At 59.6% G+C, this 27929-nt stretch overlaps 3 protein-coding genes across 3 annotated transcripts; 2 read left to right on the forward strand and 1 right to left on the reverse strand.

Moving 5' to 3' along the window:
- Positions 1-394: 394 nt before the first annotated feature.
- Positions 395-20690, forward strand: PIK3R2 (phosphoinositide-3-kinase regulatory subunit 2). Its single transcript, XM_041415685.1, has 16 exons — positions 395-536; positions 7383-8106; positions 12066-12158; positions 12537-12599; positions 13568-13699; positions 13900-14101; positions 14455-14540; positions 14817-14922; positions 15019-15117; positions 15259-15439; positions 15626-15751; positions 16031-16173; positions 16372-16548; positions 16769-16840; positions 17057-17227; positions 17486-20690. Exons 2-16 carry the CDS (start codon positions 7767-7769, stop codon positions 17676-17678), a joined length of 2184 nt encoding a protein of 727 aa, XP_041271619.1. The 5' UTR covers positions 395-536; positions 7383-7766; the 3' UTR covers positions 17679-20690.
- Positions 20691-21156: 466 nt separating this feature from the next.
- On the forward strand, positions 21157-23138 carry IFI30 (IFI30 lysosomal thiol reductase). The gene is made up of 7 exons (XM_041416455.1): positions 21157-21379; positions 22054-22233; positions 22302-22376; positions 22451-22546; positions 22632-22784; positions 22865-22933; positions 23016-23138. Exons 1-7 carry the CDS (start codon positions 21248-21250, stop codon positions 23079-23081), a joined length of 771 nt encoding a protein of 256 aa, XP_041272389.1. The 5' UTR covers positions 21157-21247; the 3' UTR covers positions 23082-23138.
- Positions 23139-24511: 1373 nt separating this feature from the next.
- Positions 24512-26725, reverse strand: LOC121341502 (la-related protein 6-like). Its single transcript, XM_041415030.1, has 3 exons — positions 26411-26725; positions 25810-26008; positions 24512-25378 (listed from the first exon to the last, which is right to left on the reverse strand). Exons 1-3 carry the CDS (start codon positions 26575-26577, stop codon positions 24512-24514), a joined length of 1233 nt encoding a protein of 410 aa, XP_041270964.1. The 5' UTR covers positions 26578-26725.
- Positions 26726-27929: the final 1204 nt, after the last annotated feature.

Consider the following 27929-nt stretch of genomic DNA (forward strand, 5'->3'; position numbering starts at 1 on the left):
GCTGTGCCCTGTTCCCGGTGCAATCCCGGTTCAATCCCGGTTCAATCCCAGTGCTATGTCCCGTTCCCGTTTCAATCCCGGTACAATCCCGGTTACACTTCCGTTCCCGATTCAGTCCCGGTTCAATCCCGGTTCAATCCTGGTTCAATCCCGTTCAATCCCGGTTCAATCCCGTTCAATCCCGGCTCAATCCTGCTTCAATCCTGCTCCATTCGCCACCAGGGGGTGCCGCCGCGCTCTCCCTCCGAGCCCCCTCGGCTCCTTCCGGAGAGTCTCGCGGGAGGGGCGGGGCCCCGGTAGCGATCGGGTCAGGGAAGGGGCGGGGCCGGAGTCTTCGGGCAGCTCCGTCCTCTGTCGTCTCCTCTCGGTTATTTCCGGGACAGATTCGGGCAGTTCCGTTCTCTCTCGTCTGCTGTCGGCTGTTTCCGGGGCGGGTTCGGGCCGTTCCGGCGGCGCTCGGGCCTGTCCAAGGCTCCGCCGGGCCGGAGGCAGCAGCGGGCTGGAGGCGAGCGGCGGCGGATGGGGCCGGCGGAGAGGTGCGGCGGGGCCGGGAGCGGCGGGATCGGGATCGGGGGCATCGGGATCGGGGAGAGCGAGCCCGGATCGGGACCAGGCCCAGGGTGGGCGTCGGGACCCCCTCAGCGTGAGGCGCCCCGGGGCTTGTCTCTGTCCCTCACGGGGCAGCCTCGAGGATGTCCCCGGACCCTTCGGGAGCTGCCGGCGCAGGGTGTCCCGCTGCCAGGACAGTGCCACTGCCGTGTGGCTTCGCCGTGATGCCGGGGCTATGCACCCCGGTCCCCCCCAGGGCTGTGTCTGTGTCCTCCCATTGCCGGGGCTGTGCCCCCCGATCCCCCCCATCTGTCCCCGTCACCTCCATTGCCGGGGCTGTGCCCCCCCCATCCCCCCCGATCTGTTCCCGTCACCCCCATTGCCGGGGCTGTGCCCCCGATCCCCTCCCGATCTCTCCCTGTCCCCACCATTGCCGGGGCTGTCCCCCCCCATCCCCCCCGATCTGTCCCTGTCACCCCCATTGCCGGGGCTGTGCCCCCGATTCCCCCGCGACCTGTCCCTGTCACCCCCATTGCAGGGGCTGTGCCCCCCGATTCCTCCCCGAGCTGTCCCTGTCCCTGTCCCCCGATTGCCGGGGCTGTGTTCCCCGATTCCCCCCCGAGCTGTCCCTGTCCTTGTCCCCCCGATTGCCGGGGCTGTGCCCCCCGATTCCCCCCGATCTGTCCCTGTCCCCCCTATTGCCGGGGCTGTGTCCCCGATCCCTCCGGCCTGCCTGCAGCCCAGCAGTGCCATCACAGATCCCCCCCGTGCCACTGTCCCCACGGTGGTGACAGTGCAGGGACCCCCCCAGCACGGTACATCCCCATCACCGAGGGTCCTGGGGGTCCCATGGGCCTTTCAGAGTCCCAGCTCTGTTCCCCCTGCCCGGGGCAGTTCGGACCCGGCAGTTCCCTGGCTGGAGCTGGTGCCCCAGGGATGTGCCAGGTTCAGCCCAAGGGTTGCTTTGCACGGCATCCCCCCAGCCCTGGCTCTGGCATGAGCCCCCCACTGCTTCCCAGGGAGGTTGGCCATTGCATTTCTTCTCTTCCTGGGGGTGTTTCTCAGCCCCTTGAGGAGGAAGGTTCCCATGGTCATGTACCTCCTAAACTGGGGGGTCTGTGATCGATGGGAGATAAAACCAGGGGGCAAAACTGTCGAGAAATGCAAGCTGTGAAGAGCTGGAGCGGCCCCAGCGCTGCCTTTCAATGGAGCCGAGGCTGCCTCTCCTCCCATTAATGCACGGCTTTGATTTCCCAAGCAGCTCTTGGAGCCGCTGGGGAACTGGCCCTGTGACTTTCTCTGTGAGAGCAGAGAATGGAGACAGCTGAGTAAATATAGCCTAAATCACTGCTTTCCTGGCCATTCCCCCACCCTTCCCTGACATGCCAAGGGCTGGTGTGTCCCCGAGGCTGGACTGGGCTCTGCTCTAGCCTTCCACCATGTGGGAAAGTCCAAGGCATGGTTTGGTTTCTTCGGTGACTCTCTTTGACGTGGGCAGCTCGTGCTTCCATCTGCCCGCGCGGTTCGTGGCACGGCCTCGTTCCTCCTAAAGCCGATCTCTGCCCCAAAACCCCGCGTTCCCAACTCGCTGGAACAAGGGTTTAGGCACACAGGAAAATCCTCTGTGCCTGCAGTTGGGTCTCGCTTGGACAAAAGCGCTGGGTTGGAAGGGAGAGCGCGGCTCAGCTGGAATGTGGCGAGGAGCAGAGTGGTTTGCGGAGCCAGTTTGGAGCCGTGTCAGAGCTCTGAGTGCCGGGGTGTGTTTACAATGAAAAAGAGTATTTATAATATCGAGGGCTCTTTTAATTCCTCTGGGAATCTCTGGAGCCGCAGCTTGGAGCTAAAGTAGCTGGGTAATGGAAGATGAAAAGCAGACAGAGGAAGGGATGGTGGATTTCTCAAGTTGGAAGGTCTTGGCTCTCTCACCAATATCCAAATCATGCTGGTCTATTAACTTGGGTGCTTCTTAGCTCGTCGGTTACTTCATGTGATTGCTGAGCTGTTCAGAGCTGCTAATAAATCATATAAATTCCAAATACCCTGGGGAATGTGATTTTAAGCAGATAAGTTAGCAAGAGCAGTTGGATTTTTTTTTTCATGTACTCAGGTTTTTTTTAGAACTGTAATTTTTTTGCCAAAATACAGCTCCTGGGTTTCTATATCCCTAAAGCCAGCTCCATGAATGCTCCTAAAATGGAATTAGTGTGTTCTTGCTGCGTGGGGGATGGTGTAAGAGCAGCCTGGAGTGAGATGATGGGGCTGGTGTTGGGTGCTGGGTCCTTCTCTGCCTACTGCCAGCAAATAAAAGTCTCTGGCCATGTAAAAACGTCTTGTAAGCAGGAGGAGAAAGCTTGTGAGGTGGTTAAGAAAGAACAAGCTTCAGCTGGAGCAAGGAAGAAGCCTCTGGACAGTGTGAGAAGTCTTGGAGTAGATGTGCAGACTGTCTGAGGTGCTCTCATGCTGTCCAGCCTTTGAGCAGGAGGTCTCTGGGACCTCCAGTGGTCTCCCAAAAGTGAGGAAGGTGTTGGTCATGCTGTTTTATTCAGCTCCTCGTGTCCCTGCTAATCATGACATTGACCTTTTCAGTGAAATATTTCAGATATTCCTTCACTTCCTCAGGCTTTGGTGAATAAAGCAAAATATTTAATGAAACTCAGGCGTGAGCAGGAGATGCTCTGTGTCCCTGGCAAAGGGTGGCTTGTGGCTGTGGGCAGGAGCTGCTGCTCCTGGGGAGCTGCTGCTGGCTGGCTGGGAAGCATTTCTGGGGAAAAGAAGAGGTGAAAACGGCCTCGGCTGTCCCATGCCTGGCTGGGGCACGGCTCAGGCATAACTCCCCTCCTCCCCTGCAGCTTTTCCCTGTTTGGAAGGAAATACCAGCTGGCTTGGCAGCACCGTGGCCAGCCCGGGCTGCAGCTCTCCCTGCTCCGCTGGCCGCTTCCCCAGGGGCAGCTGCTGGAGCGTGTCCAGCTCTGCTTCCCGCCCGCCCCAGCTCCCTGCAGGCTCTCCCAGCTCCTTCCCCCACAGCTCCTCGTGGCACTGCTGCCTCTTCCACAGCCTGGCTCATGGCTCCAGCCTCGCGAGACGTTTCTCCAGTCATTGTTCCTGCTGGGGAGGCAGCGGGCCCGGGAAGCTGCCTGGGCGCACAGGGATTTGCTGTGCTGTTTGGCCTGACTATAAATCAGGAGCTGCTGAGCTCTTGCCCTCTGTGCCACTCGGTGTTGTGGGTGCTGGTGGGCACAGGATGACCCGTGATGTGCTTGCCATTGCCAGCTTCAGGAGCTGAGGCCATCAGAGCTGCCCTGGCTGCATGGGTCAGAAGGACGTGATGCAGCAGCAGATGTCACCATGGCAGGCAATTCCCTGTCCATTTTTATTCCCATCCATCATTGCATTGTTCTATTTTCTCTTTTTATTAAAGGAAAAGTTTGTTCTTTTTGTCTGTAACTTGCAGTTCAAACTCGATATGGTGTTTGTTTTGCTCACTGAGGATCTGATGTAACTTGGAGAGGTTGGAGCTGCGTATACTGTTGTGAGCATATTCTTCTTTTAAATATTTTTATGCATTCTTTCCTCTCTCTGGAAGGAAAATAACTCAGTCTTGCTTCAAGTTAAGCTGCACTTTGAACTGCATTTGGAACTGGGTTAAAAAGCACAGGAACCACATTTAAAATGTTAAGATGCTTTTATTTATGTGCTGGGCACAGACAAAAAGACTTGTAATGTGTTTTTTGTTTCAAACCAATGTATTAAACAAAGAAAGTATTGACAGCAGTTAATGAATCGAGGGATTGTTTCTGGGCACTGAGATAGATTTACCAAAGGTATTTAGCTGTCTGATGCATGGGATTTTCAGAGCGGCCTAAGCGAGTGCTCGCCAGCACAGACACACGAGGTTCCTCTCTGAGAGCTGAGCAAAGCTGGAGCTGGGCCCAGCAGAAATCTTTTGGCAAGGTGCTGCCTCTCCTGCTCGGAGGTGTGCTTCCAGCCGACAGGCTCATGCATGTCCCGGCCTCTCGGCACTGCTTTCCCTCCAAAGAGCTGTTCCTGGGCTTTGGGAAGTGTGTGTTCCCTCCCAATCCCCAGAGACTCTGCCAGCTGCTCTCCAAGGGTGCAGAGCCTTCCTGCAGCTCAGCCAGAGAAGCCTCTGGCCGGGTCCGTGGCAGGACAGAGGACAGCTGTTGCCCCTGGAGAGGACGGTGCTGGCATTAGTCATGAGGATTTGGGTCTCCTGGGGGGCTCTTCACTCATGTTCATGAGCACTCAGTGCCCACCTGAGCTGAGTGTAGGGAAAGCAGGTGAGGCTTCTCCAGAAATAGCCTGGCTCTGAGTTCTCTGGATTTTTTTGTGTGCCCAGTGACCCTCTGGGACGTGGGGAGCACGGTGGCACAAAGCTGTGCCTGCGTTCCCACCCCAGGGAAGAAGGTTGTGGAAGGAGTTGGTTGGAAGAAGCTGCGGGACCTGCTCTTTGGAGACACTTGGTGCTCCAGAGTCACTCTCCTCTTCCCACCCCTCCACGCAGATCTGCTTTTAAAAGCTACTGAACAAGTTTGCCAGGCCTGAGCGTTTTGTCCTTCCAGCCTCTTCAGCTGCACCGGCTTGTTGGAGACGCCCGGAGTCGGGGCTGGGATCCACGGGTGGAAGCTGGGGGTGCCTGTGGGGGAGCATCGACCCTGCTGGGGTTGGGCTCTGCTGCCTTTGGGTGCACTCTGGGGTCTGTCCTCCCCGGGAGGAGAGGGAGCTGCCAGCTCCGTGCCCACAGGCAGCGGCCACTCAGGCCCTTGGCATTCAGACAGTGCCCCCGGCACGGCGACTCCGCTCTGGGGGACCCTGACAGGCACCACTCAGAGGGGCAGCCAGTGAGCCTGGTCATAAATCTCTCTTTATGCTCTGGATTATGAAGTAATATTTTCCTGGCTGGGGCTGGTTGGATTGGGGAAATGCGGGCTCTGCTGCAAGTTCCTTGCAGCCACTATCCCAGCATGGTGGGAGCTTTCACAGTGGCCATTCTGGGCTGTGCTGCTTCCCCTGTGAACATCAGAAACCTCTGTAGGGTCTCTCCATGAATTCAGCAGTCTGGTGTTGCTCCTGGAGCTCTGGAGAAGCTCTCCAGCAAGTTGGATCAGGCTCAATCCTGTTCCCCACCCGCCTCTGGCCGCAAGTGCCTCACCTCCCCGCGGGCAGTGCCTGTTCATTCATGGCAAAGACAGCCCGGCTGGGACGCCTGCCCGAGCTCAGGCAGGCGGTGCGGGCTCTGGCTGCTGCACAGGTTTCCTGTGCCATGGCCTCTTTGTGCCTTTTGTCCTTGTCAAGGGAAGGAGCCCTGGTGCCGGGCTGGAGAGCCTGGCTGAGAGGTGGGGCTGGCTCCTCTCGGGGGACTCACCCCGATCCCAGACTTTGTGGCAGCACGTGCAGATGTGGTGACACGTGCAGGGCTGATATACCACGTGCAGGAGGAAAGAGGGATTTGTAGCTGATAGGAACTGTAAAGTGTTGCTGGCCCGGAAGGGTTATTTTGAAATCTGCAGATCACCACCGTTGGTGCCTGTCACAGAGTCCAACCAGCAGTCAGAGCAGCCCTGGCTTCGTGCCATGCTTGGTTGTTCACTGACCCCTCTGGGAAGGTTGTCCTGGCTCCCTTTGCCTCCTTGCCTCCCTCTGCCCAGGCTCCCACAACCCTGAGAAGCACCTTCCTGCTGGTTAATAGTTTTCAGATGAGACTCAAGAGTTTGAGCTGGGTTTGGTGGTTTCTGGGCCAAAACAGCTCAAGCCTTTAACAGGACCTGCAGCATTTGAGCAGGCCCAGGGTGTCCCTGGGAAGGCTGGGTTCTGGCTGCCCCAGTGCCTTGTAGGTCCGGTCCTCGGCTGCACGCCATTTCTGCGGGAACCAGAACTCTGGGATTTGCCTGAGGGAAGTGGAAAACTGGCCTGTGCAGCCAGGAGGGGATGGGAAAAGAGGACGTGCCTGGCTGGTGGGAATGTCCCGGCTCGTACATCTCTTCAACAACATGTTATAACCCAGGTTTATTCTTTTTGGTGGATTTCTGGGCAGGGCAGGCAGCATATTCAATTTCTCTCTGAATAGCTGAAAGGCAGTTAGGAGCTCTAAGTAGACTTGAAGGCTTCTAAAGATTATTTTAACTCCTTTTGCCTCCATCTCTGCGAAAAGAACCTGTGCCTGCACTTGATGCTGCTGCTGCTTTTGAAAAGTTCAAAAATTGACTTTTTGCTCAGAGCAAAGCTTTGAAGTGCTGTTCTGTGGGAATGGCAGCACATCTCGAAAGCCTTTTGCTGAAAGCGTGGTTAACCTACATTTGTGGGCAGCTCCCTTCAGAAGATGCCTTTTTGGGGGATTGCATGGCAAGATGTAAAGGTGAACTGTGAAATATAATCGATTTAACAAGGGAAGGTTAAATCTGTTTGTTCTGCTTCTATTCAGGGCCTGCAGCTGGTGGGTGCAGGGTCACCCTTTTCCGTATGCAAAAGTTATCCTGCATAAAGGCTGTTTTGTCCCACTTGTTGTCTCCTTGTTTGCATAAGTGCTGTGAGGAGGGTAAGCTGAAGAAACAGGGGTGAACCTCTTTAAGATGCAGAGCTGGTGCTTGGTAGCAGAGAGGAGGTAGCGTTCCTGCCCGCAGCCACTGGCTCCTCACTTGCTTTTGGGAGTGTAAATCGGGATTAGCATGCCCTGCGTGGATCCAGGGCTCAGCATCAGCTGCTAGGTAGGAGAGAAACGAGTCCTGCCTCTCTCAGGTGAACCCCTGGTTTGAATGTTGGCATGTCGGGAGGGTGTGGGGTGCCTGGCTGTGCGGTGACAATTCTTCTTCTCTTTGCAGGCACTGGAAAAGGGAACATAGCGTGCCACGCTGTTCCAGGCTGGAAGCCTATTGTGCTTTTCCTCCCCAGACTCCAAGAGACTGGCTTTTTTGGTGAAACAGACCCTGATCTCGGGTTTCTTTGCTGCATGCCCTCTCACCAGTGCTGGATTATGTTTGTCTCTTTCTCCCTTTGCTCCATAATTTGGTTGAATCGTGGTTTCAAGTTGAGGAAAAGGGGCTGCACCTAAGCGCTCCTGGGCACCCAGACCAGGCTCCTGGGGTGCCGGTTCACACAGAGACAGTTCAGAGTGCTGATGGGGGAGAGCTGCCTCTGAGGGCCCTCCTCTCCCACCTGGAACGTGCTGCCTCACCCTTCAGAGCCCTTCTCCCCCAGCAGAGAGGATGGGCAGCACCGACGGCTTCCAGTACCGCGCGCTCTACCCCTACCGCAAGGAGCGCGAGGAGGACATTGACCTGCTACCCGGGGACATCCTGGTCGTGAGCAAGGGGGCCCTGCAAGCCTTGGGCTTCAAAGATGGAGATGAGCAGACCCCCAATCAGATCGGGTGGATCCTGGGCGTCAACGAGCGCACCAAGCAGAAGGGGGATTTTCCTGGCACCTACGTGGAGTACGTGGGGCCGGTGAAAATCGCTGTCCCCTCACACCGGCCGCGGGTGCAGAGACCCCTGCCTGCCACACCGGGCGCCAGCGGCTGCCGGCTGCCTGAGGCTCTGGAGCAAGGTAAGCCCTGCTGTGTGCTCTGTTCCTCTGGGACACCTCCAGTCTTGTGTGTGATAGATGAGAGAGTGTGACTGGCTTCACAAGACAGTGGTGAAACCCTCAGCTCGGCAGCACTGGGTTGTCCCACCAGCAGCAGTACAGTTGAGTCGCAACCAAAAGCCGGTCTCTCTCAGTCCTGGCCCAGAGGAAAGCACTTTGTTCCTCCAGCTTGTCAGTCTGCTCAGCAGAGCTTCCTGGGGCAAGCTTTGTCCCACTCTTACATCTCCGAGATCTTCTCCCCCTCTGTTCTGCAAGCAGCCAGGATCCCCATGGTCCCTCTCCCTGCTCCACTGAGTTTTGCCAGGCTCCCTCCCTTCAGGATAAGTCCTGACCTCTCCCAACCACCACCTCCCCGCCCCTGCAGCGCCTGGGGCAGTGCTCCCTGCCAAGAACTGCTCAGCCCTGCTGAGAGACACAATTACTTGTCTCTGGGCAAGAGGAGAAAAGTCAGGGTCTAAAAGAGTGCTTCTGAGAACTGGAGCTAATTGCTTGTCTGCCTGGCAGCCAGCCCACCCCGCGGGTCGCAGAGCCCTCGCTGGGGCCAGGCAGCCACCCTGGGGCTGGGCATGGGCTGTCCTGCACCTGCAGCTGCCTCCCAGCCCCTGGCCTTGGCACAGACCCGGTCCGGGACAGCCAACGTGCCTCAGCCCTGCCTGTGGAGCTGTGGCAGCTGCCTGCTCTTTGCCTGTTTATTTGGCTCCCAGGCACATAAACCCTGTAGCCAGGGCTCAGCAGCCCCCAGGTTTCCCCCTTCTACTCTTTTGTGAGACCCCCACCTGCAGTGCTGAGTTTGGACAAGGCAAGAAAGATATGGGCCTGTTGGAGGGAGTCCAGGGGAGGCCACAGAAATGCTCCTAGGGCTGGAGCCTCTCTGCTCTGGAGCCAGGCTGGAAGAGCTGAGGGTGTTCACCTGGAGAAGAGAAGACCTTATTGTGGCCTTCCAGTACTTAAAGGAAGCTTATATAAAAGAGGGAGAGAGGCTTCTTACACAGACAGATAGTGATAGGACAAGGGGGAAGTTTTAAATTAAAAGAGGGAGAGATTTAGATTAGATGTTATGAAGAAATTCCTGACTGTGAGGGTGGTGAGGCCCTGGCACAGGTTTCCCAGAGCAGCTGTGGCTCCCCCATCCCTGGAAGTGTTCCAGGTCAAGCTGGATGGGGTTTGGAGCAACCTGATCTAGTGGAGGGTGTCCCTGCACAAGGCAGGGGGGTTTTAACTGTGTGATCTTTTAAGGTCCCTTCCATTCCAAACCATTCTGTGATCCTCTGGGGGGTGACAGCCATACTTGGCCTTCCCATGCCTTACAGAAGATCTCGTGCTGGTGTACATGGGAGGAGTGGGGTCAGCAGCAGGAGCTGGGGAGTGCCAGGGAACGCTCCCAGCTGGCAGTGCTGCGTCCTCCCCATCCCTCTCTGCCTGGGAGCCACGGCTACCCCCGCAGATGCTTCTGGCTGTGTGAAAACACCTCTGGGGTCTTACGAAACCGGGGTTGTGGGGCTGGTGCAGCTCCCTGCAGCTGCCTCCCTCGCAGGAGCCGGAGGGGCGGCCCCAGGAAACATCTCCGCGGGGTGGGAATGCGGCCGGGCCCTGCGCGTTTGGGTTGGCAGGAGAGCCTGACCTGAGTCATCCCGCTTGCAACCTGCCTTTCCAAGAAAGCTGCTCCTCTCAGGAGCCTGGGATGTGCTCTGTGCTGAATGTGCTGGCCTTCCCTGCGTGGTGCTCCCTCAGGGGCTGGATTTCTGCGCTCCTCAGCTCTCCCCTCTTCTCAAGGGGGCTTGGTGGAGGTGCGTCTTGGTGGTCAAAGGCACTGGTGGGGTCTCTGGGAGGTGGAACAAGATACATGCCAAAGCTCCTGAAACGTAGCAAAGACAAATTTGGGAAGGAAACCAAAAGTCAGCCTCTCTGCATCCTGCCCAGGGATGGAGGGTGGGGTACCAGGGCACATGAGACCAGTGCCAGCCCTGTCCCTGTGCCCTGTGGGGGCATCTCGAGAGCCAACTTCCACTCTGGCCATAGGCAGGTCCTGCAGGGAGGCAGTTCAAACACCCAGAGCCATTTTACACTCAGCCTGCAGGTTTGATCCTGTATGGGCCATTCACTTAAGAGCTGGACTTGAAGATCCTTGTGGTTCCCTTCCAGCTCAGGATATTCTGTGATTCTTTATTTCTGTATTCTGCTGGGGAGACACATTTTTGCAATGGAAAAACCGTATTTGAGCCAAGCCTGTCTTATTTCTTCATGGTGTGCACTTTAGGAGGTGCAGAACCGTCTCCTGGCAGTCCCACGAAGCTCCTTGCCTGCTTCCCAGGTCCTGCCCTGGCTGGCAGGGACCCCTTAGCCCCTCAGTGTCACTGGTGGAGCAGGGCCAGCGCCACAGCTGTCCCGGGAGCGGGGCCGGCCCCGCGGAGCAGCGAGACCCGGCGCGTTCTGCCAGTGGATTTACGAGCTGCTGGTGTTTGCCTTCCGCAGAGAACACGAGCGGAAAATGCGGCTCGGGAATATTTCCGCAGCTGCCCGGGCCGTGCTGTGAGCAGCCTTGTTCGCGGCAGCCCAGCCCGGAGGCCCGGCAGGCTCAGGAGTTGCTGCTGGCTCCCGCTCTGTGCCTGACAAAAAAAGACAAGCTGCTGCCTGCTGAAGCAGCACATTCCCGGCCGGGCCACGTGGGCAGCGCCAGTATTTACTCTCCCTTCAGTCCTTCCCAAGGGTCAGGCAGGGAGCTGCCAGCCTGGAAGCTTGCCTGCATCTTCCCCACACCACGCTGGGCCCCTTGCTGTGCCCAGCAGCTCGCTCCAGTGGGGGATTGTCCCCACTCCCAGCAGCACAGACCTTTGCAGAGCTGCTGGGTGCCTGACCCTTGTGCTTCCCTTCCCATGGCTGTTCTGTCTCCCCTCGAGGCCGTGGGTGCAGGAGGCTGAGCTGGGTGCGCAGTTCCAGCTTGCTGCGCCTTGTGGTGAGACCACACCAGGCGAGTTCGGGTCAGATCCATGACAACGGAGCTGTTTCGCAACGGCGAGCAGCCTCTTGGCTCTGCCTCTGCAGAGTGGAGTGTGCTGGGTGTCCTCACCCACTGTGGGCTCCCCAGGGTCTGCCAGGTGCTGTGGACCAGCCTGGAGGAACCTCCTGCTCCGGCTGGTGCTCCTTTGGAAGCAGGATGGAGCCTGGCACCGCTCATCCTCCCCCAAAGCTCCTGCTGGCAGCTCTTCAGCCAGACCTGCGTGCTCCTGCCCTGGCATGCACAGGGGAGGGGGTGCCTGCAGCCAGAACCTCGAGATTTTCTGGAAGTGGCAGTGAAATACCACGGGATACGGGGCTGCAGATCCCCCAGGAATGGGGGGGACCCTGGTCCCGTGCCACGGGCTGTCTGTGCCCTGTAGCAGCATGCACAGAGGCTGTGGGCTCACGGGCAGGGGGAGGCACAGGGCTGGTTTCCATGTTAAACGAGCAATCAAGGGCAGGAATTTGCTGACATGGCATTCTGTCTGAATCGCTGGATTAATCACAGCTCACCACGAGGAGCAGAGTGAGCTCTCTGGCCCCGCTCCGCTGCCAGCCCTACGCAGCCCCTGTGCTGGGCAGGGACCCAGCCCTGAGCTCCAGGAGCCCTGGTAACCCCTGTGCTGCCTGCCCGGGGGGGTATGCGTCCCCAGCGGGGTGGGCTCTGTCTCCAGGCCTCTGTACAGAGCAGTAGATATCTCCCTGTGCACACCCAGTCAGGGCTGGAGCTCAACAAGTGCTGGGCTGGCTCCTGGGCAGGTTCCTTGCAGACTGCATGCTGTGTTTGCCTGGGCCACAGCCTCACAGCGGGGGCCACAGCTTTCCTTGCTCCTGTTGGGAGTTTCCTGGGTTGTGCCCTGGCCCAGCTCTGCTGCTGAGGGTTGAGCTGGTGCTGAGCCCTTCTCTCCCTCCCTCTCCCCCAGGGTCTCCTCTCCCGGACTTGCAGGAGCAGTTCAGCCCTCCCGAGATTGCTCCGCCACTCCTGGTGAAGCTGGTGGAAGCTATTGAGAAGAAAGGTAAGGGGGGTAATGCTGAGCACGGGGGATGCTGATACTCCCCAAAACCCTACAATGGGACCTGAGCTCTGTGGGACACACAGGACACAGCTGCTCTCATGTTCCTCCCTGGGTTGAGCTGCTGAGGCCCATGAGAGTGTTTGCGTTGAGCACCTACACACACTGGGTGGGTGCTGGGGTTTGGGAAGTGCTTCCAGCCTGGATCTGTGCCATGGTGGAGAAATGGGGCCACTGAACCAGGTGTTCTGGAGGCCAAGGGGGCTGCAGCAGGGGGTTGGTTTGGACAGCATCCAGGCCTGACCGTGCCACAACCATCGCCCAGCTGGCACTGAAACAGTGCCTGTGCTGGAGCTGACAGCAATGTCCCCCCTTCCACAGGGTTGGACAGCGAGATGTTGTACAGGACATCTGGCTCCGAACTGAGGCAGGCGCTGAGAACCGGTAAGAACCAGCTCGGCGCGGTGGAGGCGAATCGGCTCAGATGGAGGAGATTAGTGGATGTGACAGCGCCAGCAGTAATGCAATCCAGGCCAGGCTCGCCTGTCCCCGGCAGTTCCTGACTCCCAGCACGCTGCCTCTGGGGCTGGGCTGTCCCCATCCCAACACGTCCTTGTCCTTTGTGGAAGGGATGGGAAAAGGGGGATCCCTGGCACCGTCCGTGGGGGGCAACAAAGGGATGTGGTGCTGGCTCAGAGACTCGCAGGCAAAGAGCTGAACCCCTGTGCTTGTCCCCTGCTGTCTTTGGGGTGCTCTGCTGATGGGCTGGTGGAGGCTTCTCTGGCTCTGTCATGCCACTAATAAGCAGGGGAGGATCTTTGAGCTCGGCTTGGTGACTGGAGCTGATGTCTCTGCCGGGGAGCCCTGGGAGCCGTCTGCCTTGGCTGGGCTGGGGCCTCATCCGGCACCACGCTGGCGAGTCCCCTCCCGCAGACGTTCCTGCAAACCCCAACCACACAGTGCTGTCAGGCTGTGCTCTTGGGACAGGCTTTATGTGCTTCCCAAAATCCTGTGTTCGAGGGAGGTGTTGGCTCCGTTGGGTTCAGTGTGTGGCTGCTCAGTCTGTGCTTGACTCCTGCTGGCAGCGGAGAGCAAAACTCTCACCCGAGTTATGCCTGCCCAGAATTCTTGTGTTGGGGCTCAGGGCAAAGGTTGTGGGTACCCAGAATGACCTCTGCCCTCTCCCAAGGGGAACTGCTGGGGTTCCCAGAGCCAGCTTATTTCTGGGGTGCACATCCTCTGTCACATGAGTTGCCTGAAGGCTGCCTGAGCTCCCTCGTGGTGCTAGTGAGCTCTCATGATAGCTGGCTGCTGTGGGATGGTTTATGGGATGGGCGTTGGCAGCACCAGAGCTGCCAGCTGGGTGCCCAGTGCTGTGTTTACCCTCCCGTGGGAAATCTGTGCCCTGACAGATTGGACCCTGGGTGACCTGGAGCCCCTGGACGTGCACTCCCTGGGCGAGGCACTGCGAGGTTACCTGCAGGACCTGCCCTCCCCCGTGGTGCCAGTGTCAGTGCATGGAGATATCCTTCGCATCCTGCAGGGTAAGGGCCTCCCTGGCTGCCTTGGGGATGGGTGGTTGGGTGGGGTAGACACGTCTGGAATATTAAAATAAGCCCTGTCCCTATGGGGCCTGGCACATGGCCCCCACTGCTGACAGCGCTCCTGTGCTGTGACGCAGCCGGTGAGTGGAGAGTGGTGCCGGCTGTCCCAGCTCTTCCCTTGTGTCTTGTTCTCTCCCCAGAGATCCCCCAGCCAGAGAATTGCCGGAAGCAGCTGCTGCTGGCCCTGGAGTCGCCTGCGGTCCCGCTCCAGAACACGCTCACCCTGCAGTTCCTGCTCCGGCATCTGGGGAAGGTATCGCAGCAGGCCGAGAGCAACAGCCTCCACCCTCGGGCCCTGGGAGAGATCTTCGGCCCCCTTCTCCTCCGGCTGCCTGGCGCCAGGTACGTCAGGCTTTTGGTCCCAGCAGCGTTCCCAGCTCCGGTCACTGTGCCTGCCAGGACAAGGAGTCCAGCCCCTGCTGGGCTGCACGTGGGATTAAACTGCTGGCAGCACACAGAGGTGGGACTCAGAGCTGGGACAGAGCCCTTGCTGCCCTGTCAGCCTGGGATCTGGCAGCTGGTGTGAACCAGCTGACCCCAGAGGACATGGGAGCAGTGCCCCACATTGGACCCCCATGCTGTACCCCACAACTGCTGTTCTTAACTTGGGTGAACCAGCTGACCCCAGAGCACATTGGACCCCCATGCTGTACCCCACAACTGCTGTTCTTAACTTGTCTCTTTTCTCCCTGCAGCCCAGAGCTGAGCCCTGACTTCTCTGTGCTGTTTCTGGAGACACTTCTGCAGACGAAGGAGCTGGAACCAGAACAATTGCCTCCAGGTACTGAGATGCCCCTTCCTTGGGGCCTGAGGCACTGGCATTTGTGGGTGTGGACTCTGCCCCCGTGATTGGGTTGCTGAGGGTGTTTTGACAGCCCGGAGGCCGGCTCAAGGTGAACACTGCTGGAGATGTGCCTGGAGCAGCTCCAGGAAAAGTGGTGGCCAAGGGGCTTTCCCAGGCCAGTCAATGCAGGGAGGGGGACTCAGCACTCCGAGGGATTGCCAGTGGGGAGCTGGGATTTGGGCTCACCCTGTTTCATCCCTCCTCCTCTCACAGCCCTGCCTCCTAAACCACCGAAGCCGAAGCCCAGCGCAGCCAGCCTGGCCAACGGGAACAACGCGCCCTTGCAGGACGCCGAGTGGTACTGGGGGGACATCTCTCGGTAAGGGGGTGACTGGCAGCTCACACTGGGGGTGCCCTGTCCATCATGTGAGCCTTGGGGCCACCTCCCAGGCCGTGACAATCCTGTTCCTTGCAGGGAGGAGGTGAATGAGAAGCTCCGGGACACACCAGATGGGACCTTCTTGGTGCGTGATGCCTCCAGCAAGATCCAGGGGGAATACACACTCACGCTCAGGTAGGGCTTTGGGGTCTCCTGGGAGCCTCAGGGCTGCAGCTCCTGGGACATGTCCCTGTGCTTCCAGGGATGCCAAGGTCTCTGGCTGGTGTCGGGTGCTGGGATGGTGCTAAGTGCCCTCTCCTCTCCCCTCCACTGCAGGAAGGGAGGCAATAACAAGCTGATCAAGATCTTCCATCGGGAAGGCAAGTACGGCTTCTCGGAGCCCCTGACTTTTGGCTCGGTGGTGGAGCTCATCACCCACTACCGGCACGAGTCGCTCGCCCAGTACAACGCCAAGCTGGACACCAGGCTGCTCTACCCCATCTCCAAGTACCAGCAGGTGAGGCCTGTGCTGCAGGAACATGGCTGGCAAGCACAGCCTGAACCAGGGGCATTTGCTCATCCATCTCTGCTCCTTTGGTAGATGACAATGTCCCATCCCTCTCCCTGTGTGCTGGAATGTTTTGTTGTGGGGTTTTGTGGGACCAGCTGGAGCAGGTCCTGACTGAGGCTGTGCCTATGGCAGGACCAGGTGGTGAAGGAGGACAGCGTGGAAGCTGTGGGGGAGCAGCTGAAGGTTTATCACCAGCAGTACCAGGACAAGAGCTGGGAGTACGACCTGCTGTATGAGGAGTACACACGTACATCCCAGGTATGTGGGCACTGCCTTCCCCACGGGCTGCCTGAGACCACCAAAGGCTGCTCTGTCACCCCCTGAGTGCTGGCAGCCACCCTGCTGTACACAGGGGAGACCAGAGATGGGGCACCTGTTGCCTCATTTATCAGCTCATGGACAGGGACTCCCCAGAGGACGGGCTTTGAAGAGGGGGATATTTTGCCTGCAGCAAGGAGAGAACTGCTTTGGGGAAATTGAAAGAGGAGTTGCAGATATGAAGAAATGTTCCTCAGCTTTTCCCTTCCTTGTCCCCAGGAGCTGCAGATGAAGAGGACAGCAATCGAGGCCTTCAATGAGACGATCAAGATCTTTGAGGAGCAGTGTCAGACACAGGAGAAGTGCAGCAAGGAGTACATTGAGCGGTTCCGGAGGGAGGGCAACGAGAAGGAGGTGCAACGGTGAGGATGGGGGTGGTGGTGGCCTGCCCTGCCTGGAGAAGGGCCCCAGGGGCTGCAAGGATCCTCCTGGCTCAGCACAGAGCCGAGGCACGTGGACTCCTTGTCTCTCCAGCAGCATGCTGTGGGCTGGAGCTGGCAGGCTGCCTCCTCCGCCTCCCCCGCTCTGGCTCACAGCCTAAACCCCCCTCTCTCTCCCAGGATCCTCATGAACTCGGAGAAGCTCAAGTCCCGCATCACAGAGATCCACGACAGCAAGATGAAGCTGGAGCAGGACCTGAAGAAACAAGCCTCGGAGAACCGGGAGATCGACAAGCGCATGAACAGCCTCAAGCCAGACCTGATGCAGCTGCGCAAGCTGCGGGACCAGTACTTGGTGTACGTAGTGCCCCTGCAGCGCGGCCCGGGAGCCAGCCGGCTGCCTCCCCCGGGGCTCCGGGGCTCGTTGGACCGGCTCGCAGCCCGCTGTGGGCAGGAGCCGCTCCCGCAGCGCGGCCTCGGGGCTCGGCGGTCCCCGGCAGCGGCGGCTGCTGCCCTCTGCTGATGGCCGCGCCCGGGGCTCGCTGCAGCCGCGCTCAGCTCTGCCCTCCTCCCCCAGGTGGCTGACGCAGAAGGGTGCCCGGCAGAAGAAGATCAACGAGTGGCTGGGCATCAAGAACGAGACGGAGGAGTGAGTGTCCTGCTCGTGTGCTGTTGGATTTGGGGGATGTGGGAGCACAGGCTGTGCGGCTGGTTCTGCCCATGCTGTGGGTAAATCCCAGCTCCCTGCCTGGAGCCTGAGGATATTTTCCCTGCCAGATGGGCGATGGCAGCTAGCGGTGTGGGGGGATGTGGGGGCCACACACCCAAATATAGGGAATCTGACCCTGCCTGTGCTCAACTGCAGCCAGTACTCCATGATGGATGACGAGGAGGAGCTGCCCCACCACGAGGAGCGGACGTGGTACGTGGGGAAGATCAACCGTGTGCAGGCAGAGGAGATGCTGTGTGGGAAACGGGACGGCACCTTCCTGATCCGTGAGAGCAGCCAGAAGGGCTGCTACGCCTGCTCCGTGGTGTGAGTGTCCCTGTCCTGGTGGGGTGGGGTGGGATGGGATGGGATGGGATGGGATGGGATGGGATGGGATGGGATGGGGCTGGCCCAGGTTGTGTTCCCGCATTGCTCCACCCTCTCCTTGCCAGATGCTGAAGGAGACAGTTCCCATCTGCCTTGGCTTCTCCTGCCAGGGCCAGGTGTACCTTTATGGTGCTTTGGTGGCCCTGCTTGTGCTCCCCTGTCCCACTGCTGACCCAGACTCCTGTGTCTCCCTGGCAGGGTGGATGGTGACACCAAGCACTGCGTGATCTACAAGACGGCGACGGGCTATGGGTTTGCTGAACCCTACAACCTCTACGCCTCCCTCAAGGACCTGGTCTTGCACTACAAGCACACGTCCCTGGTGCAGCACAATGACTCCCTGAATGTCACTCTGGCTCACCCGGTCCTTTCCCAGCCACCAGCCAGATGAGCAGCCCATGCACAACACAACAGCTGCCTTCAGCTTCTCCCCAGGGCGCTGCTTTCTGGCTCTGGACTCTTGCACCCTGTATAGTTGAGTCTCTGTGCTCCTGCTCCTTCAGAGCCTCTGAGATGTCTGTGACCGTTTCTGATGTCCCTCTTGGTCAGTAGCTGAAACCCGTGTTGGCTGATGGGACAGAAAGGCTGGGCTGTAGATTTGCAGTGGGCTCCAGCCTCTAGGAGGTGGGATCCAGATGTGATTGAATTGCTGGGGGTGAGCACAGCCCCCTCCCCTTCCCTAATAAGCAGGTCAGATCCCCTTCTTGCTGGCAGGTCGCCCCACTACGCATCACTGTAGAGCTTTGGTTCTTGATTCCTCGGTGCTGTGACCGAGGGGTTCCCTGCCTGGACACCAGAGGAGGCAGAGGAGGAGGAGGCTCCACTGAACATGTGCATCCTTCACTCTGGCTTCCCTCGGTGGCCTCGCAGGCTGTGATGGTGTCTGGTACGAGGGGTGCTGCTCTTGCATGCAGAGACATTTAGGAAGGAGAAACCTCATCCTCAGTGAGGCTCCCTGGCTGAGATCTTCGCTCTGTGCTGTGCCCCACCTGGCCACCATTCCCTCTTGTCATAACCACCTCTGGAGTGTTGCTGCCTGGGCAGGGAGGATCTGCTTAGCCGTGAATCTCCTGCCTTAGTTGTGCCAACGAAGCTGTGAAATCCGTGTTGGTACCCGTGTTTTCCTGGCAGGATCTGTGGGATGCACAGCTCGTTGTTTCCGGCCGGTTTTGGTGACTCTCTGCACACGTAACCCATTGAAGCTGACTGTAGCTCTGTAAATATGGTTCTTTTTGTGACCAGCTGCTCCCCTGGTGCTGGTGTTTGCTGAGCCCCCAGTGCCACCCCCAGCGTGGGCAGCAGCTGCCAGGCTGCCACAGCCCCGGGCCCTGCAGCTGAAGCAGGAGAGGGCTGGAGTCCAACGCACACTACAAGCCCTACCTGGAATGAAGGACCTCTCTGCTGCAGGAGGACACATCTGTGGGGCCCAGGGCATGCTGAAATGTATCTGCATGATGGTGAACTACGTATGCAAAGCACTTAAATCGTGGGTACTGTATGGGGCTGGGGCAGGGCTGCCCACAACAGCTGGCTGCTGCAGGCAGGATGCTGTGTCTGAGCTCACAGAGCCCCAGGGCAGCCCAGATGGGCCTGGAAGAGCTTTAAAAGCTGAGCTGAGAGTTGAAGCCATGGTGGCATTTGCTTTCCTGGGTTATCTCAGCTGCCTGGCTCCTCTTGATTTGCCAGAGTGGCTCGTTCCCTCTCGGAGGCTCCTCCTTGGGACAGGCGAGTGGATGCCGTGGACTTTGGCATTTCTGTTTCCCGTTGCAGCTTGGGTTCTGCTGGATCCATGGGGAGCTCTGTGCTCATGCTGTGCCTGCATCCTGTCCTTGATGTGCCACCTGCGTTGGGGACCGCACTGTCCCTCCCTCCCTGGCCAGCTCTGCTGCTTACCTTGCTCTGGGCTTGTCCCCAGATCATTCTGGAGCTGGGGCTGCTGGAGCAAACATCCCATTCCTGTTGCTTGTGGCAGCTCTCCTATGCTCAGCTGTACAGCCCCATTCCCTGCTCTGCATGTTCTCTGCAGGCCCTGGGCCCTGGTTTTGGGTCTGGTTTGTCAGTGTTTGGTGCTCAGGTGCGGGCAGTGGGTCAGGGGAGCTGTGGGGGCACGGCCCAGCAGAGGCTGTGGTTGGCTTCAGGGATCACTTGGGAAAAGCTGCCAGGGATGAGTAAGGGAATAATTTGGACTCAGGCACGTGAGAGAAGAGGGCACGTGGGACTGGGGCAGGGAGGCTCAGTCCTCAGAGCTCTATCCAGAGGCCTCCTGGGACCTGTGAAGTGACCAGGGGGCTGCACCAACACTCCAAAGCTTTGATAGTGTTCCACACCTTTTCAGCCTGGAGACTCTGCTGGTCCTGTGCTTTCCCTGTACTTCCAGCACATTCCCAGACCACAGGACAGGCAGCAGGCAGATGGGATCCTCAGCCCCTCATCCCATGGGTTCCACGTTCTTCCACCACCACCCCTAAACGTGAGCTTGGGGCCAGTCCTGCCTAGGGGGATTGCTCCCTGCTCATGCCAGGACCTGCTGAGCATCTGGAAGAGTCTCAGCTTGAAGCTGTCACCTGTCAATACTCGCTTGGTGCTCACCTGGCTTTGCTGCCCAGGGAAATTCCAGCTCCACTTTATCCTGTGTTTTTCTCCTTTTGGCTGAATTTCTGTTGTTTTCCCCGTGCTGTCCCTTCCTGCTGTCCAGCCACAGCCCAAGGGGGGTCACAGTCACCCCTCCTGCAGCAGTGCCCTCCCTGCCCGCTGGCGGCCTGTCCTTGACAGGGCACTGCTCACGTCCTGTGTACGACGAGGAGGAAGATGCCCTTCTCCAGGGCTGCCTTTCCCTGACGGTGCTTCACTCAGCTCCTTCAACAGCAGCTTTCCCCTGCTCTCCCCGGGCTGGGCTTCCACCCCGGAGCTCCCCCAGCATAAGCTCGTTGTGATTTGTCTTTGCTGCTTTGGCTCGTTCTGAACCCGGCCGTGTTTTGAGGCTGTGCTTTGCTGCTTGTGACGCCCACGTCCCCCAGCCGAGCCACACACCCGCGTCCCGTGGGTGCCACATGGCTGTTCCTGCTTCCCGGGGCACAGTTTGGGGCTTGTCCCTCCGTGTCCCTGCTCTGGGGGGCTCCAGGCTCCCCCGTGTAACCCCCAAGGTGCCAGTGGAGGCTTTGTGCTCGGAGAGGACGTGGTGGCTGCGTGAGGTTTTAGTTTCTAGGTATATGCAATAAAGAATAACCTGCCCCCCGAGCTGTCCGTTACCAGCAGTAGTGCTCTCTGCTCTTTCTGTTGATGTTTACTAATGTAAACCCAGTATTTGTTACTGTAAGAGGATTTTTTTTTTGTACGGTACTTCGAAAAAACCCACAAAAACAACCGAAAAAAAAAAAAAAAAAGAGGAAAGAAATAAACAGAGTTAATGAACCAGGCTCCTGGATTGCTGTGGGAGGTTGTGCGGGGGCAGGACAGTGCTGGGGCTGTGCCGCAGTTCCTGGGCTGGGTGCAGGATGTGACCCATCGCGCCAGGATTGTGCTCCGCGGGTTTGCAGGGCCGGGGCACGAGGGGACGAGGGCTGAGAAACGGCCAGAAACAGCGGCAACAAACGGGGGAACGACGAGCTCCCTCCGCACTCGGCCCCGCCACTGAGCTCGGGATGTGCGGGGCTGCACCCCCGTCCCGCACCGGAGCTGCCCCGGCCCCGCACCCACCGCGGGCCGTGCCGGCAGCCAGCCCCGCTCCCTGCTCGGGGAGCTCCACGCCTGGCTGCTCCGGGCTGGCTTTCACTGCCGGAGCTGTCACAGCCCGCGGGGAACGCAGCCCCGGAGCCCGGCAGCCCCACGTGGGCCGGCGGCGTCACGGGAGGGGCGGCCGGGGCGGCAGGAAGGGCAGCGAGGGCGCGGGGAGGCGGGCACAGCCGAGCTTTAAAAGTCCCGACTGGGACGGGCTCATTTCCGCGTCACCCCGGCGTCCTCATGGCCCCCACGGTGCCGCTGGCTGTCCTGGCGCTGGTGGCCCTGGTGGCCCCGGGGCTCGGCGTGGCCCCCGGCTGTGATTACCCTGCCCACCGCTGGTGCAGCTCTCGGGACACCGCCGTCGCCTGCCAGGTCAGAGCCGCCGCTGCTGCCGGGGCTGGGGACAAGGGCAGGGTCACCCGGCACGCTGGGCCACCTCCCGCCTGCCCAGGGACGCGGGGACAGGGCTGGGGCAGCGCCTGGCAGCGATGCCTGGAGCGAGCGCCAGCTGCGAGCGTCGCCGAGGCACAGGGTCGCATCTGCAGGGATGCTCAGAGCCGCCGGTGCCACGCGGGCACTACGGCATTCCCCAGCATCCCTGGGAACGGCTGTGGTCCAGCCGAACCCTGCCCCTCCCCAGCCACCGCTGGCACTTCTGCTTTTTAAGTGTAAAACCGCTTTTTGGCTTATTCTGCCCCAAACAGAGCCGGGCAGTGACAGCGCCCTGTGAGCCCCACGGGGCTGCAGCTTTCCCCGGGCACTGGGTGCTGGGCCGTACCCCCACCCAGGCACATCCTGGTCTAAATTTGTTTTCCCCTGAAATGTTTTGGGGAAGTTCTGGTGGAAAGCCCCAGCGCTGGGTGCCAGCCACGCACAGGATCGCGCGGCAGCAGAAATCTCCTGACCACTCTCACTTCCCTCTAGCCCTGCGCACCCTCATCCCCCTTCTTCCCCCATCCCGGAGCTTTGCCCCATCCCTACAGATACCGGCATAGGGGGGCTGCAGCCGTACCCCTCTGTGCACCCCAAAACCCTCCCGTGTGCAGGTGGAGAGCCGCTGCCCCAGCCTCCCTCACCCCGCGGCCGCGCCCGTGGAGCTGAGCCTGTACTACGAGAGCCTGTGCCCTGCGTGCCGCGAGTTCCTGGTCCTCAAGCTCTTCCCCACCTGGCTGCTGCTGCCCGAAGAGATGCTGAGCATCACCCTGGTGCCCTACGGCAACGCCCAGGTAGGAGCCGGCCCTCCCGGCGCTCGCCCCGGTGCCGCCGGCCCCGCTCAGACCGCTTGGTCCCGCAGGAGAGGAACGTCAGCGGCAAGTGGGACTTCCAGTGCCAGCACGGCCCCGAGGAATGCTTGGGCAACATGATGGAGGTGACGGTCCCCGTTCCCACGGGGCTGGCACGGGGGGTTCCAGCAGCCCCTCACCGCCCGCCCTGTCCCCGTAGGCCTGTCTGATGCACGAGGCCAAGAACTTCAGCACCTACTTCCCCGTCATCTTCTGCCTGGAGTCGGGCAGCTCTGTCACCAAGAACCTAGAGGCTGTATGTCCCCCTCCCCACCCCTCATGCCCCACATGGGGGCTGTCCCCGTCCCCCTGACCAGCCCCATGTCCCCTGTGCCCGGCAGTGCCTGCAGATCTACGCCCCAGAGGTGGACAGCAGCCGCATCAGCGCCTGCGTGCAGGGGGACACAGGGGTGGCCCTGATGCACCATAACGCCCAGCTGACCGAGGCACTGGAGCCCCCGCACCAGTACGTGCCCTGGATCACCATCAATGGGGTATGGCAGGGGGCAGCGGGTGCCAGGTAGGGCTGGGACACCCTGGGGACCCCCCTGACCGGCCCCGTGTCCCCCCGCAGAAGCACACGGACGAGCTGCAGGCACAGGCAGAGGCCTCGCTGCTGGGGCTGGTTTGTCACCTCTACCAGGTAGGACAAGGCTCTGTGGGGACAGCAGGGCTTGGGGACACATCCCCATCCCTGCTGGGGCTCTCATGGCTCTCTCTGGCAGGGGGAGAAGCCTGAAATCTGTGGGGGCTCCAAGGCCCCGAAGATCCCGTCTGGCTGCAGGCGCTGAGGGACGGTGTGGGAGCACCGAGAGAGAGGTCAATAAAAAGGATATTTTTATGGAAAACCAGCAGGATGTGGAGTGGTGTGGTGGGGGGAGCAGGGAGGGGATGATTTTGCCCTGCCACAGGAATGGGAGAGGGACTGGGCACTGGGGCTGCCCTCCAGACCTGGGAATTACCTGCTCCAGAGGGTCACAAAGAAGCCCCTTGAAGATTCCCAGGAACTCTGCTGAGTAGCTCCCTGAGCAGCAGAACATTTCCTCTCTCCAAGTTTTGGGAAGCAGCTCCTGTGTCCATCTTTCTCCTCACACTGACAGCATTAAATTCAACCATTTCAGGAGCACTGGGGCCAAGACCATCCCAGTTCCCACCAGTTTCTCTCCATTCACAACCAGCAGGTTTAGGATGGCATCTTCCCTGGAGGCTCCCTGAGCACTTGTGACAAACTATTCTCTCAGGAATTTCCCAGACCTGCTTGCCCCAGCAAGAGGCCATTCCCAGCTGGGATCTGGGGGATGAAATTCACCACAAGGACAAGGAATTCCCAGGCCAGAGAATTCTCCTCACTACCCGTAGAACAACTCCTCAGTGCCAGGATCCTGGCTGGGTGATGGGCACCAGAACCCACACCTGCTTTGTTTTCCACCCCCCTCATCCTCAGCCAGGAGCTCCTGACTGCAGGGACTGCCCCCAAAGCTCTCCTCACACAAGGTGTGACCCCTGCAGGTGTGGGACTCATCCCACCACATCCCAGCTCTGGGCACAGCCCAAGGGCACTTACACTGGCACACCCCTGAGAGCCACCTGTAGCCTCCCTTAACCCTTTCCCAGAGGAGCTGGGGAGGCTGTGGGAGCAGGAGGGACACAGGAATCCCGCCCATTCCATCCTGAGAGATGGCAGAGAGCCTTGAGCAGCCAACAGCCAGGAAGAACCATGGCCCTGCCATCACTCTTGCCTCTCTCAGGCTCAGCCAACCCGGGCAGCCCTCAGTGTCCCCACCACCCCAAGGACAGCAAGGGAGACAGCAGCAGGCAGGGACCATCCTTCCCTTGTCTGGCTGCACCTCAGGCAGCACCAAGGCCTGGAAAGATTAGGGGAAAAAAACAATAAAAAAGAAAAGAAAGAAAAAAAAATCACAGCATGACCCAGAAAGTGCCTGGAAACTTAATCTGTCTTTATTGTCCATTTCTCACCCAAAACCTGGACCCCAAGCCCAGGGCCCTGAGCAAGCACAGTCTCACTGGCATGAGCACAGCACAGCTCCTGCTGCTGCTCAGCATCTGCCTCGAGCATTGCCCTTGCCCCAAAACTTCTGTCCCCTGGATCAGCTGCACTGCCACTGCCCACAGCTCGCGGGACCATAGCAAAGTCTTCCTCTCGAAAGAAGAAGGGAAAAGAAAGACAATCACAAACCCTAGCCCTGAATCTGAAGGATTCTCAGCGCCGCAGGACGAGCTCTCCTCTCCCGAAGCTGCTGCCGGAGCCCTCGGTGCCCTGGGGGTAGTGGGGCAGGACCCCGTCCCACAGGCTGAGGGGCTCGGACACCCCCTGTCCATGGCTGGAGGGAGCTTGGGGACAGAGAAAGCTGCCCCAGGGTGTCCAGGACCCCCCCGCGCCCCCCGGGCGGCTCTCGGCGCCCGCTCCGAGCGGAGGGAGCGGCGAGCCGGGGAACCCGCTGGAATTTCCCGGCGCGAAGTCGCCGCCAGGCCAGGTGGGTGCCAGCAGCTCCCGGTTCAGGAGAGGGGACAGCGACCCTGAGGCATCGTCGGGCTCGAGGAGGGAATCCTCCAGGCTGCGGGGGAAGGTCAGAGATGCGGGTGGCGCCTTCCAAGCCGCCCGCTCCTCCCCGGCTTTCTTCCTGCCGCCCTTGCCGCACAGCCGCACCACCCTGATGCCGTGCCAGTCGCGGTGCCCCAGGCTCTCGGCGGCGCCGCGGGCGCTCTCCAGGCTCTCGTACTCCACCAGGGCACAGCAGCGGCTCAGCAGCTCGGGGAACCGCGCCGAGTACCTGCGCACGTCCGAGGGCAGCTTGCGGCCCGGCCGCAGCAGGCGGATGGAGGCGATGGCGCCGAAGGGGCTGAACATCCTCGTGATGGTGTCCAGGAAGTTTTTCTGCAGGGGCAGGTCCTGCTCCCGCGGCTGCAGCTCCCAGGCCAGCAGCAGCTTGCTGGGGGGGACGCTCAGCAGGTACTCGGGGATGGGGAGGCGCCGCCGCACTTTGGTGCCCTCCTTGTTCACCTCCAGCAGCGACGAGAACTTGAGGGCGTAGAGGGTGAGGCGCCAGTCCCGGGTCAGGTATTTCACCTGGGCACAGAGGGTGGAATCCCCATCGCTCTGCATCCCCCACAGAGGCAGGGACCACGCTAAACCCCCCCTCCAGGCAGGCTGTGACCCCATCCAACACCCCCAGGGCAATGTCCCCCTTCTGCCCGAGCAGCTCTGGGATCTGCAGACAGCCCCAGTGTCCCCCAGGCTCTGGCAAGGAGCCACAATTTCCCCCTAAGCCACACCACCAGCACTTCCCTGGGTTTTTTGATTAAGGGATGATCACTTCCAAAGCAGTCCATGGGTAGAAGAGGTGAAGCCAGCCCTGGGGGTGATTTGAGGAGCTTTCCCTGCTCCCCTGGGCACAGAGCTGCTGCAGGGAACTGAGCAGAGCCCAGCTCTGCAGCAGCAGGACACAGCCCAGAGCTCCCCACACCCCACAGGAGGCAGCCTGCACCCCCAGGACCCACCTTCTTGAAGGATGTCAGCAGCTTGATGCTGACAAAGCCCATCTTGTTCTTCTGCACGTGTTTGAGCAGGAAGGCGTCCTTGGCCAGGTTCTCGTCGGACAGGTAGAACTCCACCTGGGCCACGATCCTGCGCACCAGCTGCGGGTCGGGGCCCGGGCAGGAGGGCTCCAGCAGGGCCACCCCCAGCTCACAGGAGCTCCTGGCACGGCAGTGGGGACACAGGGGTCAGCTGCTGCCTAGGACACCGTGGTGGGACAGCAGAGACACCACGGGCAGCCACCAGCCTTGCCCTGGGCAGGGGGAATGACTGCAGCCCATGCCCACCAGCCCTGCCCAGGGTATGCTATGGGGAATAACTCCAGCCCATGCCCACCAGCCTTGCCCTGGGCATGGGGAACAGCCCCAGCCTTGGCCTGGGCAAGGGGAATGACTCCAGCCTTGCCCTGGGCACAGGGAACAGCCCCAGCCTTACCCTTTGTACATGGGATGACTCCAGCCCGTGCCTCGAGAGCCTCCCAGACTGGACCCAACACGTCCCACAAAAGGGACATGTCCCTTGAGGACAAACATGCAAGGCCAGGGCTCAGCACCTCCCACGTACCCTCTGCAGCTCTCCACGGTGTCCTCCTGGCCGAGCAGGGCGAGGGAGCAGCTCCACGGGGGAGGGAGAGGCCGTGCCAGGAGGGAATTCCTTGGTACAGGCACCGGGGTGCTGCAGCTGGGCTGGGCATCGAGCCCCAGGGGCAGTCCAGAGCCACGTGAGGACATTGTCCCTTCACCTGGGATGTGACACAGGAGGAGGACAGTGCTGGGACACTCCAGCCCCCAGAGCCAGCCCAGGGCAGGGGCGCTGGGGGAGGTGATGGTTGTGTCCTTACCTGCTTGGTAGCACTGGAAGAAAGCTCTAAGCTCTAGCAGAACATCCCAAACACCCCGAATTAGCAACTCTCAAATGCCCCTCAGCTCCCAAAATACTTTGCTCTGTCAGGAATCCCAAAAAGGCAAAAAAAAAAAAAAAAAAAAAAAAAAAAAAAAAAGGGAAAAAAAAAAAAAAAAAAAAAAAAAAAACCCCCGGGGGGGGGGGGGGGGGGGGGTTTAAAAAAAAAAAAAAGCTGAGGTGGTTTGATCCAATTCCAGAGCAGAAAGAGGCAGAATTTTTGACTTGTCAGAAGAGTCCCTGAACAGATGAGCAGATCAGTCCAGACAGACACATGTAATGAGGGTGTGGAGAAGAGGCAGACAGGGAGAGTGCTGGCATGAGTTGACTGACAAGTTGGAACAGTGGAGCACAAGCTCTTTTCCTTCAGGAGCTGCCAACTCTTTGTTTTAATGTGCTCGGTTAGCGTGCCACTGCTTCTTTAACTGTTAAATGCCCAAAACAGACTCTTACCCTCAGCTCCCAAAATACTTTGCTCTGTCAGGAATCCCAAAAAAAAAAAAAAAAAAAAAAAAAAAAAAAAAAAAAAAAAGGGGAAAAAAAAAAGGAAACAGAGAAACAAAGCCCCTGGGGTGAGGGGGGGTGTGGGTTTATAAACACACCCTGAAGGAGCTGCAGGGGTGGCTGTGGACCTGCCCCCACACTGCCTGCTCCAGGTGAAGCCTGTTTGTGGTTAAACTGCCCCAGCTGAGCCCTGGATTAGCCAGGCTCCTCCTGCCTCATCCACAGAGCCAGGCCAGGGACCAGGCAGGGCAGGGCCAGCAGAACCTGTCCCCTCTGGTAGCCAGGGGGACAGCGAATTGCAGCCACGAGGTCTCTGTGTCTGTGCCTCAGTTTCCCTGCCTTGAGCAGGGACAGTGACAGCCACACGGGGAAGGGAAGCCTCTGTCCAGGGAATCCTTTGGGCTCTCAAATCCTTTGGGCTCCCAGCCGATCCCTGGGGCTCTCAGTGCTGCCAGGGCAGCAGGGAAGGGCCCTTCTCCCTGCAGAAACATCCCCCAGCCCAGGGAGGAGCAGGGATGGAGCCCAGGACAGGGCAGGGCTGGGGCACAGCAGGGGAAGGGTCTGGAATGAAACATCCCCATGGCCTGAGCCCGTGCTGGGCAGCAGGAACAAGGTGAGGGGGGCTGGGGCAGGTAGGGGGTGACACTGGGCTGGGGACAATGCCAGGGCTGGGTGGAAA

This window comes from Onychostruthus taczanowskii, unplaced genomic scaffold (genome assembly GCF_017590055.1).
Source record: "Onychostruthus taczanowskii isolate IOZ18803 unplaced genomic scaffold, ASM1759005v1 scaffold106, whole genome shotgun sequence".
Classification (NCBI taxonomy): Eukaryota; Metazoa; Chordata; class Aves; order Passeriformes; family Passeridae; genus Onychostruthus; species Onychostruthus taczanowskii.

What these genes read in the sequence shown, in the direction of transcription:
- PIK3R2 (XM_041415685.1), top strand. Translation starts at nt 7,767, where the DNA reads ATGGGCAGCACCGACGGCTTCCAGTACCGCGCGCTCTACCCCTACCGC. An exon ending in GAATACACACTCACGCTCAG is followed by an intron (nt 15,118 to 15,258) that starts GTAGGGCTTTGG and finishes CCTCCACTGCAG; the next exon opens with GAAGGGAGGCAATAACAAGC. An exon ending in ATCAAGAACGAGACGGAGGA is followed by an intron (nt 16,841 to 17,056) that starts GTGAGTGTCCTG and finishes GCTCAACTGCAG; the next exon opens with CCAGTACTCCATGATGGATG.
- IFI30 (XM_041416455.1), top strand. Translation starts at nt 21,248, where the DNA reads ATGGCCCCCACGGTGCCGCTGGCTGTCCTGGCGCTGGTGGCCCTGGTG. An exon ending in ACACCGCCGTCGCCTGCCAG is followed by an intron (nt 21,380 to 22,053) that starts GTCAGAGCCGCC and finishes TCCCGTGTGCAG; the next exon opens with GTGGAGAGCCGCTGCCCCAG. An exon ending in TCACCAAGAACCTAGAGGCT is followed by an intron (nt 22,547 to 22,631) that starts GTATGTCCCCCT and finishes TGTGCCCGGCAG; the next exon opens with TGCCTGCAGATCTACGCCCC.
- LOC121341502 (XM_041415030.1), bottom strand. Translation starts at nt 26,577, where the DNA reads ATGTCCTCACGTGGCTCTGGACTGCCCCTGGGGCTCGATGCCCAGCCC. An exon ending in ACCGTGGAGAGCTGCAGAGG is followed by an intron (nt 26,009 to 26,410) that starts GTACGTGGGAGG and finishes CTGCCGTGCCAG; the next exon opens with GAGCTCCTGTGAGCTGGGGG. An exon ending in TGCTGACATCCTTCAAGAAG is followed by an intron (nt 25,379 to 25,809) that starts GTGGGTCCTGGG and finishes CTCTGTGCCCAG; the next exon opens with GTGAAATACCTGACCCGGGA.